The sequence below is a fragment of the Schistocerca americana genome, chromosome X (genome assembly GCF_021461395.2).
Source record: "Schistocerca americana isolate TAMUIC-IGC-003095 chromosome X, iqSchAmer2.1, whole genome shotgun sequence".
NCBI lineage: Eukaryota > Metazoa > Arthropoda > Insecta > Orthoptera > Acrididae > Schistocerca > Schistocerca americana.
Window position 1 is genome coordinate 114,781,816 of NC_060130.1, and position 15,422 is coordinate 114,797,237.

At 40.2% G+C, this 15,422-nt stretch overlaps 1 protein-coding gene across 2 annotated transcripts in view; it reads right to left on the minus strand.

The window, feature by feature from the left end:
* LOC124556477 (7-dehydrocholesterol reductase) overlaps window positions 1-15,422 on the minus strand; it is a 123,242-nt gene that overhangs the window by 75,577 nt on the left and 32,243 nt on the right. The window contains exon 1 of one of the 2 annotated variants that reach the window (XM_047130433.1): window positions 7,803-7,921. The exons of the other annotated variant lie outside the window; for it this stretch is intronic. Within the exon in view, the coding sequence (XP_046986389.1) occupies window positions 7,803-7,851 (49 nt within the window). The 5' untranslated portion in view covers window positions 7,852-7,921. Of the gene's footprint in view, window positions 1-7,802; window positions 7,922-15,422 lie in introns of those variants that run through there. 2 annotated transcript variants of the gene reach the window in all.

Below are 15,422 nucleotides of genomic sequence, written 5' to 3' on the forward strand. Positions count from 1 at the left end.
GCTGCACTAGTGGTGGTAAGTTCCTATGGGCCCAAACTGCTGAGGTCATCGTCCCTTGTCTTACACACTACTTAATCTAACTTAAACTAACTAACACTAAGGACAACACACACACCCATTCCAGAGGCAGAACTCAAACCTTAGACTGGCAGAACCTCGCAACCGTGACAAGCCACCTAAGGCCACCCAGCTACCCCACGCAGCTTGCTGCATTGTCTAGGTTGCAATTTCATATGAATCACATTACCATAAGTGACATCAAAGCAAAATAAATTAAGATTATGTGTATGAAAGGCTTTAATTTACAGGACATCAAAAATGAATGTCAAAACATGCACAGAGAGCAAACTGAAATCTTAAAAATGGTGAAGCGAAGATGAGAGGACAAAAATGGAGTGAGAGTTAGAAAATATTATTTACTGCACAATAGCGTTTTGTATTGAAGAACCAATCATGAATCAAATGACTGGAATGTCTGCCAGCAAGAACAAAATGTAGACAAATTCATTTGACATAAGTATCTCATTTATTGACATTTTGGGGTAAAGGAATGTACCGAAGAGCCCAGGGAAACTTTCATGTTTAATAAAGGTGGAAACATATGACAAATATCAGAAAACTAACTTCTCAAATTTACATGCAAAAGGAGAACTCTATCTTATCATTCCTGATAATATTTTGGACAAGACTGTAGTTGATTTACATGACCCACTGCCAAAATCACAAAAGGGACTGATATATCTATTTGTAGTTTTAGACGTCTGTTTAAAATTTGTGAAACTATATACACAGAGGAAAAGCACAGGAGAGTGTTAGCTACTAAGACAAAAAATGGCTATATAAAAGGGGGACGTAAACTGGTACACCTCAGTTCCACCCCAAATTTGGAAAGAAACATTGGATCATTTGGGATAATACCCATCCATATTTATTTATTTACACAAGTTCCATAGGACTAAACTGAGGAGCAAATCTCCAAGGTCATGGACCGTGTCAGTACATGAAATACAACATAAAAGGAATAGATAAAAGTAAAACGTTTATGAACCCGAAAAAAGTCAATCCGCAAGTTTAAGTAAACACAATCAACAATACAACAAGACTCAGTTTAATTTTTCAAGGAACTCATCGACAGAATGGAAGGAGGGAGGCAAGAGGGAACTCTTCAGTTTCGATTTGAAAGCGCGTGGATTACTGCCAAGATTTTTCAATTTGAATGGCAGCTTATCGAAAATGGATGCAGCAGTATACTGCACACCATTCTGCACAAAGGTTAAGGAAGTCTGATCCAAATGTAGGTTTGAATTCTAATGAGTATTAACTGAGTGAAAGCTGCTTATTCTTGGGTATAAGTTAATATTGTTAACAAGAAATAACAGTAAGAAATATACATATATATTGGGAGGCCAATGTCAAAATACCCAGACTCGTGAATAGGGGTCGACAAGAGGTTCCTGAACTTACACAAGTTATTGCCCGAACCGCCCGTTTCTGAGCCAGAAATATCCTTTTAGAATGGGAAGAGTTGCCCCAAAAATAATACCATACGTCATAAGCGAATGAAAATAAGCAAAGTAGACTAATTTCCATGTCGAACAATCACTCACTTCTGATACCATTTGAATAGTAAAAATGGTAGCATTAAGTCTTTGATCAATTTCCTGAATGTGGGCTTTCCACGGCACTTTACTATCTATCTGAACACCTAGAAATCTGAACTGTTCAGTTTCGTATGCCAATTCTGAATTCTGTGAAATTAAAACGGCAGGTTTTGTTGAACTTTGTGTTAGAAACTGTAAAAAATGAGTCTTACTGTGATTTAACGTTAGTTTATTTTCTACAAGCCATGAACTTAGGTCATGAACTGCACTATTTGAAACTGAGCCAATGTTCCACACAATATCCTTTACTGCTGAGCTAGTGTCATCAGCAAACAGAAATATTTTAGAGTTACCTGTAATACTAGAGAGCATATCATTTACATAAATAGGTAACAGGAGTGGGACCAACACTGATCCCTGGGGCAAACACCCCCCCCCCCAACTTGAGCTTACTCCACTCATACCATACATCACAGCCATTCTCAACACTATGAATAACGAATTTTTGCTATATGTTGGTAAAGTAAAAGGTGAACCAATTGTGAGCTACTCACAGTATTCCGTAAAGGTCCAACTTCTGGAGCAATATTTTGTGATCAATACAATCAAATGCCTTAGTTAAATCAAAAAATACACTTAGCGTTCGAAACCTTTTGTTTAACCTATCCAGTACCTCACAGAGAAAAGATAATATAGCATTTCCAGTTTTTAAACGACTTGTAAAGCCAAACTGTACATTAGATAGCAAATTGTGTGATATAAAATGATCAATTATCCTTACATACACATCCTTTTCAATAACTTTAGCCAACACTGATGGCATAGAAATAGATCTAAAATTATCTACATTATCCCTTTCTCCCTTTTATAAAGCGGCTTTCCTACTGAATACTTTCATTGTTCAAGAAATTGACCATTCCTAAAGGAAAAATTACAAATATGGCTAAATACAGGGCTAACATGTGCAGTACAGTAGTTTAATACTCTGCTAGGCGCTCCATCATATCCATGAGGGTCCTTAGTCTCCAGTGATATAATTATTGACTCAGCCTCCCCCTTGCCTGTATCACAGAGGAGTATTTCAGACATCAATCTCAGAATGGCAGTTGCCAAGAAAGTTATATGATTTATTGTAGAAACTAAAATTTTATTTAATACACCACCAATGCTCATAAAATGATTGTTAAATATTGTACATATATCTGATTTATCAGTAACAGAAATATTTTTACTACAAACTGACTTTATATCGTCAACCTTGTGCTGCTGACCAGACATTTCCTTCACGACTGACCATATAGTTATAATTTTATCGTGTGAATTAGCTATTCTATTTGCATACCACATACTCTTTGCCTTCCTTATAACATTTTGAAGCACCTTACAGTAATATTTGTAATGGGCTACTATAATTGATTTTGACTACTTCTAACATTTTGATATAATTCCCACTTTGTTCTACATGATATCCTTATCCCACTAGTTAGCCACCTGGTGTGCCTATTACTGCTAGTACCCCATTTGGAACATTCTAATGAAAAGAAACTCTCAAAGAACATGAGAAATGTGTTAAGCAAAGTATTATGTTTATTATCTATGTTATCAACACCATACACATCCTGCCACCCTTGTTCCATGACAAGGTTTAAAAAACTCTCTATTTCTGTTGGATTAACTTTCCTACATAGTTTGTAATTACATCTGACATTTGTTTGAGTACAAATGCCCTTTAGTGTGAAAATTTGTGCATCATGGCCTGAAAGGCCATTCACCCTTTTACTAACAGACTGCCTATCTAGTAATGAAGAATGAACAAAAATATTGTCTATGGCTGTGCTACTGTCCACCTGCACCTTAGCTAGAAAAAACTCAGTCTTCAACAGATCATATGAATTTAGGAGACCTACCAACATCCTTTTCCTTGCACCTTCATATACAAAATTTGTATTGAAGACACCACATATAACTAATTTCGGGTACTTCCTACAAAGTGAATCAAGAACCTTCTCTAGCTTGAGCAGAAATGCTCTGAAGTCAGAATCAGGGGACCTATAAACAACAAAAATTTGAAGTTTAGTTTCACTAAATTCACTTGCCAACATTCAAATATCTGTTCAGTGCAGTGCTGTGATACTTCTATGGCCTCCAATGGAATACTGTTTTTTACACACATAGCCACTCCTCCACCCCACGAGGAACTCCTTGAGAAACAGCCAGCTAATCTGTATCCTGGTAAAGGAAACCTCTGAATTGCCCAATTGGTTAAATGGTGCTCCAATATACCAATAATTTCAGAGTCAACATCTATAAGCAGTTGACTAACTTTATTTCTAATACCTCTTATATTTTGATGAAATATTCTAATTCCTTTTCTACTTGGAAACATGACGTCCTCTGAAGGTGAGCCCTTAGTTAGAGGGACTTCCTTTAAGCAGGTATAACAATCAGATGACTTCAGTCTAAAAGAAGGTGCAACTCTAACACCAACTACTACAGGAATTTTTCCATGAGTGATCCCACCACCACCCACAACACTGTCACCTATAAGCTTTGCGAGCCTCCACTTCCCATACCTATTGAGGTGCAGGCCATGCCTAGTGAAACCCGATCTACTGATAGACCAAACTGGCACCACTGGATTGTGACTCATGCCCTCTGCCATCAGCGCCCTCTCCAGCCCCATGTTAATGCACCTAACAGCCACATTAAGATGAGGCCGATCATGACGCTGAAACAGTTGCACGAAATGCACACCATTGACGCCAGTTCGAGTAGCTATCTTTACCAGGTCATCACCTACATCATATCCCCCGTCGCTGTCAAGACTGTTCCCTGGTCTACTCACTATCACTACCTGATCCTCCTACATAACTGCCCTACGCTGTCAGTCACCTGAGACAACCGTGCACTAGGCTCCACAATGCTGGTGACCTGGTACTGACTTACCAACACTTCCTGCAACAGCTGGCCCACACTTCTACCATGCGAACTACCTAGCAACAGAACCTTCTTCTTTCTGTTAGACTTTACAACTGACCTAGGCCTCCTACCTGCTGAGGACTGCTGCATGTGCCCTATATCTACAGCTACAAGAGGCTTCTCTCCACTCAGCTCTGACAGTAGGTCAAATATATTATATATTTACAAGTGTCATCCTTCTTCCCACTCCTCTAAAAGATTTACTAGAAATTCAGTAGGTTATGCAGAACCTATTGCTCTATCAAGCATTCCAGCTGGTATGGGTATATCACAGATAGTGAAGAGGTGATGAATGAGCTATCGCATTCAACTAGAGGAATGTATACCATTAAAGTGTTAATGGGTAAGAAACCAACGAACCTAATTGGAGAATCGCTATTCTTCCCCCCAACTCAGGGTCTCACAATTGACGAGAAAAGGAATCAGGCGTTACAAAAACCAAAGAACAAGGCAGAGAAAAGAAAAATAAGGGATCACAGGCAACATTCAGCAGAAGTGATTTTGTGTTAGTTAAGACTAGACACAAATCTTCCAAGATCAATGCACTGATCGAAAAGTTCTATGAGATATATGAAGGACCCTATAAAGTAATTTGTATTGCTCACCCTAATGCAAAGAAATTGTAGCCAGTGGATCGAATTAAAGCAAAGGGGCGTACAATATTGTAGACTTAAAGAGATATTGTAATAGTTGACAATAATACTTCAGGCGGTTTTCTATGCTACTATGCAAACTATATACTTCAAATGCAAGAAGGCCCAACTCACTGGCCATATTTATACTCATATACATTTATGTATGACCATGCATTCTCCAACTATCCTACCAGTCTTACGAAATGTAAAGCTAATTTTTCTCGAGTTATTTTTAAAAAACCTAGATTGAGAAGATATACTAGGAAATGTGTAAATAACAAACAAGACCTAAACTTCAAGATAAGATATAGCTTGAAAAGATGTCCAAAAGAAAAAGTAACAAGAGTGGGGTAAGGTGAATAGCATAGGAGCAGGATAAAATTCATAGGGTGAACGATATTTACAACTGGGCATAAAAAAGTCGTTCTATCCCAAAACACGAACTCAGTATGCTTTACAAAACTATGACCAGTATACAGACATGTAGATGAACACATATTCCAGCAGATAGAACCTAATGAGCATGATGAATGTGTTTAGATAAACTGAAAGAAAAAACAAAAGGTTCATGAATAACACATTATAAGTGATGAAAGATCAAGACCTGTCTTAAGGAAAGAAAAATGTCTCATAATGTAGAAAAGGCAAGTTATTGAGTCTTATAGGTAACCAGCTGAGGAAACAGCTCAGTTTATTAAAGAATATTGAAAATGGTAAAGGATATTAAATGAAATAGGTCACATGCAGTGCACCACATGATAATAAAGAGTTTATTCAGAGGTTATTTAGTTGGTGATGAATATTCTGCCTCTAACAGTAATGATGTGAAGAGAAGTGTATCAAGCGAAGAATGTTTCTGCCACTAATTTACAAAGAAGAAAAGTAAGCTGGTAAGTAAGCATGAGATAAAATGCAGAAAGATTATGACATAAGAGAGGAAGATAGTAAGGCATAAAGCAGAAAATCTTATCAACAATGAACGTCACAGTCATTACATCAAGGAATGAAGTTGCAGATGTGATAATATGCATTACGAGTAGTAACTACGTGATTTCAAGAATATATACAACAAAGGATCAATGCAAACTGTTACATATATGTGAAAAGTTGCAAAAATAATTTTATAAGAGTTGTGTGCACAGAGAACCGAATGAAAACTGCTTGTCGGACAGCAAAATTTCATAGGCGGAATGTAGGATGCCTGCATTCTAGCGAAGCACGTACTAATACTCACTTTCTTAATACAATAATTCTGTAATGTGTGCAGCCAAAACATTTTATCCGTTTTAGTGGATTCGGAGCAGTGGACGAAGTGGAACGCAAATTAGACTGGTGTGTTTACGGGCCAGTGACATGGCAGGCCAAGCGAAAGGAGAATTGGCTGCCAGCAGGAGGTCTGGCCCTTAGCGGGACTATTTGGAGGCTGAGCCTACAAAAATGAATATAGGGCAGAAGAGCAGGTGGCTGAGGTTGCTTCCAGCCAGGTAGCAATACAAAACTCAATCTTAATAGGCTGAAAAGCATTCTAGCAAGAGATTATACTGGTGGATGCTTAACGATGTATAAGAACTTTTTTAATGACAGCATCCATGATACCAAAGTACAGAACAGAGGTGGAGCAAATCTGCTTAAATATTATGATAGCTATACAATATGTGAAAAATTAATAAAACATGTAATTATGTTCCAGGTTTGCTTTATAATGACTTTTAACTAACTAATGGGTTTTTTTACGTGGAATAATCGTAAAAAGCTCAAATCATGGGAACAAGATACACCGATGAAGTGCTATATCACAGGAGCACTGAAGTATTAATGAGGGAACAAATCATACAATGCCGTATCAACTCATCCTCAGCTGGAAGAACACGCCAGTTAAACTCACATCAGAGCAGTGTTTCTATTTTGAATGTGAAAAGACTGCCTTTTTTAAAAAAGACAGCAAGGTACATAAATATGTGTGCACAGTTACGTTTTGTGTTTCATTATGTGACAAGTTAAACGTTAGTTTAAAGAGGATAGCAAAGGACTGAGAAATGAAGGAGTAATGGTAGTGATTAATAATATGGGCATCATTGCGCTAAGAGAGCTGTCAACATTATAGGCAATTTTGAAATATAACATGAATAATCTTAGAACTAACGAGGAGAACACGGCAACTGCAATAACCCGACTTTCCAGAAACTTCGCTCAGTGGAAGAGAGGTGAAAACAAGCGAACATATGCTTTGGCCCACCTGTAAATACTTGACTGTTTCTGAGAAGTCGATAGTCAAAGTGTTCGGGAAATTTATGTGCCTTTAAGACAGTACATAATTCAGCTGCAGTGATGGTACAGTTGGGGCTTCACATTTTTGTGCCCTGTGTTCGAAACTTGATTATTATTTTTATTTTATTTTTCATTTGTCTACACATATCCGTAGAAGATTATTATACTGATGTTTTCCATTGCATGTTGAAATAATATCCTTTTTCGTCTACTAATTTATGTCTGGTGAACACAAAAAGAGAGAGACAGAGAGAGAGAGAGAGACAGACAGACAGACAGAAATTTGTCTAAAGTTTTCGGTGAAATTCCAATAGTGTACCTTGATTCATTAGCAACTGGAGGAGCCAGTTTTCGGTAAACGGATCCATTATGCGTGGTTTGCCGCGAAATTATTGCCAACGCATGAAATCTTCAGCAGTGTTAACGACGTTTCTTTCCCGAGGGAGATTCATACAAAGGAATGTCACTGTGGTAAACCTGCCCTCATGCGATGCTCATGGTCTTCGGAATTTCTATATTTGGAATGTTTCTAGGATTGGTACCATCCAAGGGAATGCACCATAACTTCCTGAAATATAAACATCAGAATAAAATATAAGAATAGATATAAGAATGAAATATAAGAATATGAGAATTTAATAGATTGTAACCCCTGAAAATACAATACATTCGTATATTATATAATATGAATAAATGTATGACTCTTATTGTGAAACCCATATGTAATTTTACAATTAATATAACGCCACAATCCTGATAAGTACAGCTACCTTTTACAGACATGGTTAGATAAATGAAATAAAAATATAAACAATAATCGGATTTCGAACAAAGGGTGCAAAACTGAGAGCCTGCGACGCTAGCCACTGTCCACCATTTCGGCTGAGATTCTCGCATGCTAAGAGGCATCTAAATTATTTCGGGTTACGGAGATGTTCTTAATGCGGCAACAGGGTAACTGGTTCACCCATGCTTTCTTTGTAAATGGTCAGCTAGTCACATATCCCTTTCCCATTGTCTTAGCTCCTCTATCGTTTTACTTCTTTTTTCATCCCAGGTGTTACACCTTTCACCCCTTTGTTTTACGAAGTGTAATATGGAGTGACTGTGTGGGAGTGTGGGAGTAAGTGAGTGCAAGGGTCAGTGTGCCAACGTTTTTAGCCCTTTCACTCATATTAGTTCCTTTTAATATTTGTAATGGCTCTGATAACTTCACCGTTGAGTGCCTGTACACTCCAAAAACAACAATATATAACGTCTGAAGCTCTGATCGTCGTTTCGACAGAAACAGTCGAGTATCCACGGATAAGCTGAGACACGTGTTTGCTTATTTACACTCCTACTCCTCTGAGCGAAGTTTCTGGGAAATCAGGCTATGGCACTTGCCGTGTTTTATCTTGTAAGAGTTAGCTTACTTTACGGTATTTCGGTAATTAGACAAGATCAAGGTAATATTTAAGCCCGATCAAACTATGTTAATTTCATTAACAAACAAGGAAATATTCTACAGTCTTAGTGAAGGAGCTGGCAAGACGGTTTGCGACTCATTGAGTTCAAAGTTTTCATTGTTTTTGCGAATTTCTCATTTTGAAAAAAATTAAGGTTGGGGGGGGGGGGGGGGGGGGGGGCGGCGTGTATAACACTTATGGCAAACAGGCGCTGAGCAAATAATAATGTTGTGCAATATGTCACAAGCCCTACTATTTGGGTAGAATATCACGTCGTTGCGGCGTCTTGGTTGGGTGCTAAGGCGTGTAAGTTCACCTGAAGACAGCGTCTACACATCTCATTGGCTATTCAGAGCATTTACATACATGGAAGCATTGCTTTTTCCTGACCTTGACTAGTCAAAGCGCTTCACAGTCACTGACAGGGGAGATGAGTTGTGGTGGCCGACCCTGTACATTAGAGCACGGATCAGAATTGTTAGTATTTTGAGCTGAGGTGTGTTAAATGCTGAGAATAGTTATATTGATCGTTGGCATCGATTCCGTGATCAGAAAGTGTGACCAATATTATTATTATTCATAAGTGTCAGTACTGATTTATGAAGTAGGTAGGAATGTGGAACGTTATGTAATATTTTGTTCATGTAATTTTAACACTGCTCTGGCAAGAACTCGTGCACTAAATAAGTGGTAAGCATCCCTTAAAACAAATGTGCATACTCTTCACGGAATAGCAGACCTGTATTTTTCCACAGTCACAACAGTTGCATCACCACTTCATTAATGGAACCCGATCGAGAATGATCATCTGCACAGACAGGAACATTAAGCTTAAGTCGCAAGGTGAGCTACAGAGCCAAACTGTAAGCCCCAGCCACCGATGCACGGCTTACAGAATGGAGGTGTTGTACGGCCTCCACTAAATTATCTATCGTTGACGAAAAATGTATCACAATGAAAGGTGAATATGAGGACTAGCACCAGCACCACGTTTCTTGATTACAGTTTGGTTTCTTTTTTCGTTTTGATGATTAAAACTTTATGACTAACCCTTGTAAGTGTAGAAATACACAAAGAAGTGCTCAGGAAAAAATAATTCAATAAAACGGACCATTATTTACAGATTAGTTGAAATTCCTGGAGTAGATCTGCAACCATAAAACACTTAAGCCAAAACTGATTTTAAGAGGTACTCACTAAATCCCATCAACAAAGCAGCAATTTTTGAGGGAAAATAGAAACTGGAGACATTGTACAGCATCCTTCGACTGTATAATAATGCATCAGAAAAGGTTGGTGATGTATTAGTGGACATGGGCCCAAGCGAAAAGGTAGCAGTGTACAACAAGAGATCAGCTTTAGATAAGCTACTACCAATCGTTTTTTGCGCTACAATTTTATTTTGTTGCAGTCTGATTGTATAACATTACTGAAAGAATTATGCCATTCAATGTCTATTCTTCAGCGCTGAATCCAACTGCTCTCATGCTAAAACTGTGTCTTGATCTGTCTTCTACAGCCACCCAAAGCAATGGTTCCCGAAGCATCCTCCTTGCATCCGCGACGTGGTTTTTAGATTTCTGTCACATACTCCTAACTGTGACCACACGCCATTCACTATAGCCCTAAGCCGCATCTCCCTCTAATCTCTCTGTGACCGTCGCCATGCTCGGACTGCCATACTGGTGTCCCATGAGAGCCATGTCCCCACTTGCCTGTCACGATCTGATCACGTGAGCGCCACGCACCGGTTCACAGTACCAAAACTTGAGTTTTTGATGTTGTAGTCTGACGATCACAATACTTTCCTCAGTGAATCCTATTTTCATGGTACTTTTGAAGCCTAAGAATTATAGCAAAGGAGCATTGAGCCCAGGGGCAAATTCAGATTTTATTTGTTTATTAAAAAAATTTGTGTCAGTAAGAGCTGACATGTGAGGTATCACCTCACAATGGTTCCTTTATGGGTGAGAGAGGCCCAACGTTGTGGCTAGCTCATACAGGAGGATAGTGTGGCTAGGAACTCAGGATGTGTTTGCTGCAGTGAATATTTTACTTTATACACATTTAAGCTCTCTGTAATATATTAAAGGTATTTCAAATATATTGTTGATGTCAGTTACATAATTTTATAGTGAGTAAAACGCTATGTATTTTTAGAACTATTTATATAACATATGGATAGTTACGCTATGCTTCCTCGATCGTGCACCAACTTGCACCTTGAAACAGAAGATGAAATCTTACTGTGGAACAGGGGCGATTCTAGAAGTCAGTCAAGGGGTGGGGGGGGGGGGCTAATGGTGGTGGAGAGGGTGGTGGAGGGGGGTTCGGGGAATGGAATATCGTTTAACAAAAGGAGAGTTGGGATCCTCCACCGAAAAAGGTAAAATTTGGTGTTGCTTAAAGAAGTTTTTGGTAACTGTTTTGGAGTTCAGGGTAAAAACGTGTCTACAGAATGTTTGTGCCCGGAAACATAATACGATTTGACCCAGATGTCCGGCGATTTCGAAGTTTTTGCCTGGGGTCAGCAGTTTAAGTGTTGGTGGGCATACCAGGCATATTCAGCTTTCTTGATTATTGTGTTACTCGTACATTAATATACATCCAATATATATTAATAAATAACAAGACGCCCATTTTAAGCTAAATTATATTTATTGGTTTAGATAGTAAGCTATTTGCCGCTCTTATTCTTTTGTTAAAGTGTATTTCAAATACATTGTAACCTATATTGCTACATAATTACTAACAAAATGAGTGAATCTGTTGAAGTAATATATTCGCTAATTTCTGAAGTCATTTTATCCAGTGTAATATGATACTCCATATGGGGGGGGGGCTATAGCCCCATAGCCCCCCGCCCCCTTGCCACCGCCCCTGCCGTGGAACATGTGATAGTTGCAAATGAACTGAGTTTCTTTAACGTCTTAACAATTCCACCTTGCCGCCAAAATGTAAATTTGTGTTTCCAATACTTTGTACCTTAAAATGTATTTAACTTTTAACTGGTTTTTGATGATACTTCAGCTTATTTGATTTCACGTACTGAATATTAGCGTTTAATAGAGTAATAATGTAACAGATAGCTGGAAGGAGGTCCGACGAACCCTCTAACGGTCAGTTGATTGTGAATTGTAGAGTAATCATGTGGATGTAAACATGGGCTCTAAAATGCGTTCCTTAAGAGTTATGATCATTTCTTTATCTTAGATACTGTGGAACAAATCTTCTCTACTGCATGCTCTTTGATTTACATATTTTGGGATGAGGTAGTATACATCCAAAACAAGAAAAAATTGTTGAGTAACATGGGTTCTAAAATGCATACCTGAAGCGATATGAGCTGTTGTTTGCTAGAAGAGACGTGTCTCACAGTAGCGAAGATGAAAAAATACCCGTACCTCATAAGGTATACACTTTAGAGTCCACGTTCGCTAGACTTTTTTGCTTGGAATGATCGTTCCCTTCACATCAAGACAATTCACTATCACAGTCCACACGATAAATACCAGACAAGATCGCTACGTCGACTAGCAGTATAACAACTTCCAAATCCAAGTCCGCAGGCAGGTGTACGTAAATACTATGTGGATAGCGTGCAATGAGTGACATCCAGGTAAGCACCCGATAACAACTGATCTGGCGTAAGGAAGATGCAGAAATAACTGGTTTTTCCGCAGTCCCGCGTTTGCTGTTGCGTCCGAACTGGCTGTTGGCCTTTCTTGTGCTGCTGTTCTGTTTTGCCTTACTCGTTATCAGTGGTACCGAAACTTTACATCCGGAGTAGTTGGGGTCATCTCGTTCCACGCGGATCCCAAGAGAGCGTATGTGACGGTTTCGTAATCACACTGTCTTCTGGTAGAAGATGCGCTCATAGGCGCGTGGCTGATCCGTTCTAGCTCGGTGGATGGGTATTCTCGCGGCAAATGCAGGAAGGGACGGAGTCCTTCAAAACTCATGTGTACCTCCGCAGCGTTGTCCCATACGCTGCCTACGTACTCCTGGATGGGGTGGAACTGAAGCGGCGTGTGCACCGCCTCACTACTGGTAACTCTTAACTTGCAGTTTACATTGACGTGACAAAAGTCGTGGGATAACTTGTAATATCGTGCCGGATCACCTTCAGCCCGCCGCAGGGCACCAACTCGACGTGTCATGGACTCAACAAGTCGCCAGAAGCCCCTGCAGAAATATTGAGCTATGCTGTCTCTGTAGCTGTCCATAATTGCGAAAATGTTGCCGGTGCTGGATTTTGTGAACGAACTGACCGCTCGACTATGTCCCATATATGTTTGTTGGAATTCATGTTGGACGATAAGGGTGGCCAAATCATTCACTCGAACTGTCCAGAATGTTCTTCAAACCAATTATGAACAATTGTGGCTCAGTGACATGGCGTATTGTCACCCATAAAAATTGGCTGCAAATGGTATCCAAGCAGTCGAACGTAACCACTTTCAGTTATTGGTCTGTTCAGTTGGACGAGAGGGCCCAGTCCTCCCATGTAAACACTACCCACGCCATTGTGGACCCACCACCAGGTTGCACAGTGCCTTGTTGACAGCTTCGTGGGGTCTGCACCACACTCGAAACATAGCACCAACTCTTATCAACTGAAATCGGGATTCATCTGACCAGGCCACGGTTTTCCAGTCGTCTATGGACCAATCAATATGGTTACTCGCACAGGACAGGTGCTCCAGGCAATGTCGTGCTGTTAGCAAAGGCGCTCTCGTCGATCGTCCGTTGCCATCTAACGGATATATTCGTCGTACGTCCCACATTGCTTTCTATGGCTATTTCACGCAGCGTTTGTCGTCTATTAGCACTGACAACTCTACGCAAACGGCGCTGCTCTCGGTCGGCCACTGCGTTGTCCGTGGTGAGAGGCAATGCCTGGAATTTGGTATTCTTGCCACACTCTTTTCACTGTGGATATCGGAATATTGAATTCCCTGTCGATTTCCCAAATGGAATTTCCCATGCAGCTAGCTCCAACTACCATTCTGAGTTCAAAGTTTATTAATACCCGTCGTGCGGCCTTAATCACGTCGGAAACTTTTCACATGAATCGCCTGAATATGTCAGATCGGCCAATGAATTTCTCTTTTATGCATTGTGTAAGCGATACTAGCGCCATTTGTATATGGGCGTATCGCTGTCCAATGACTTTTGCCACCTCAGTGTAAGATTAAAATTCTAGACTTTGTATTTTCCCTTCATTCTTCGTGCATGGTTTTGTGTCTGTTCCTTATGTATGGCAGTAAAATATGGTGGACCCAATTACTGCTACCGAAGTAGTATTTTTTAATATTTTATTTATTTATTTCTTTTTTATTGCACCACGTTAGTTCCGAAGGTTACGTGACCATAGCAGGGTGAGCCACAAGTTGCCTTTGTTGCTGAGGATTCTGATGTGTATATTTGGAGAGTTAGCAATCTGTTTGTAGAAAGTCTTGCAGCTTCTCGACACCGTCCTTTCAGTCGCGGTACAGAAGCCCGTAGGTGGGTAGTACCGAGCACCCTCTTCTTAATGATAATGGCCTGCGCTTTGCTCATGTTGAAAAACAGCCGTCACGGAGTTGATCTATCACTACTTGAAGTCTTCGTTGCCGTATCTGTGAATTTAAGTTCTCGGTTCACAAGGCCGTGTCATTAGCGTATAAGGCCGGCTTCACCTGTGGTTTCATGGGAATGTCTGTCGTGTATAACGTCTACAATATTAGCCCAAGCAGCGACCCTTGAGGTACGCTGGTGACATTGAAGTGACGTCGGCACCACGTACATGCGTGCTCCAGGTAGTTGTCTAGTAGTCTCACGTGTTTTTTTTGTACTGCGTGTATTACCAAGTTTAACAGTAGTCTCTCATGCCACACGAAGTCAAAAGCTCTGGTGACATCAAACGGCAAGGCTCCAAAGAACTCGTGGTGGTCGAAGGCGTCCATTGCGTCCTCCATCAAGCGCAAACTTGGTCAGCTGAGAGTGCCCTTTCCGAATTGGACATCTTGTAAAGTTCTCAGCTTCCACATGGTCTAGTAGACTTCGGAGGAAGAGACTCTAGAATGCCTTGGATACTCGAGAGACTAGGCTTATCGGCAGACAGTTTCATAGGGATCGTACGTCTGTTACAGGCTCGGTGATAGCTACGATCTCTGCACGCTTCCATACTCCAGCCTAGCTGCCGATTCTCATTATTGCGTTGAAAAGGGACGCCAGGTTGTGAACAGCTGCCAACGGCAAGTGTAGAAGCATACCGTCGGAGATGAGGTCCGTCCCTCCAGCCTTGCTTAGTGCTGAGCGGCGATGATGGCAGCGGGCTGATCTGGTGTTAGCAGGTGTCCCTCCAATATGACTGCACTATGTGATCAAAAGTATACCGACACCTGGTTGAAAATGACTTACAAGTCAATGGCGCCCTCCATCGCTAATGCTGGAATTGAATATGGTGTTGACCCACCCATAGCCTTGATGACAGCTTCCACTCTCGT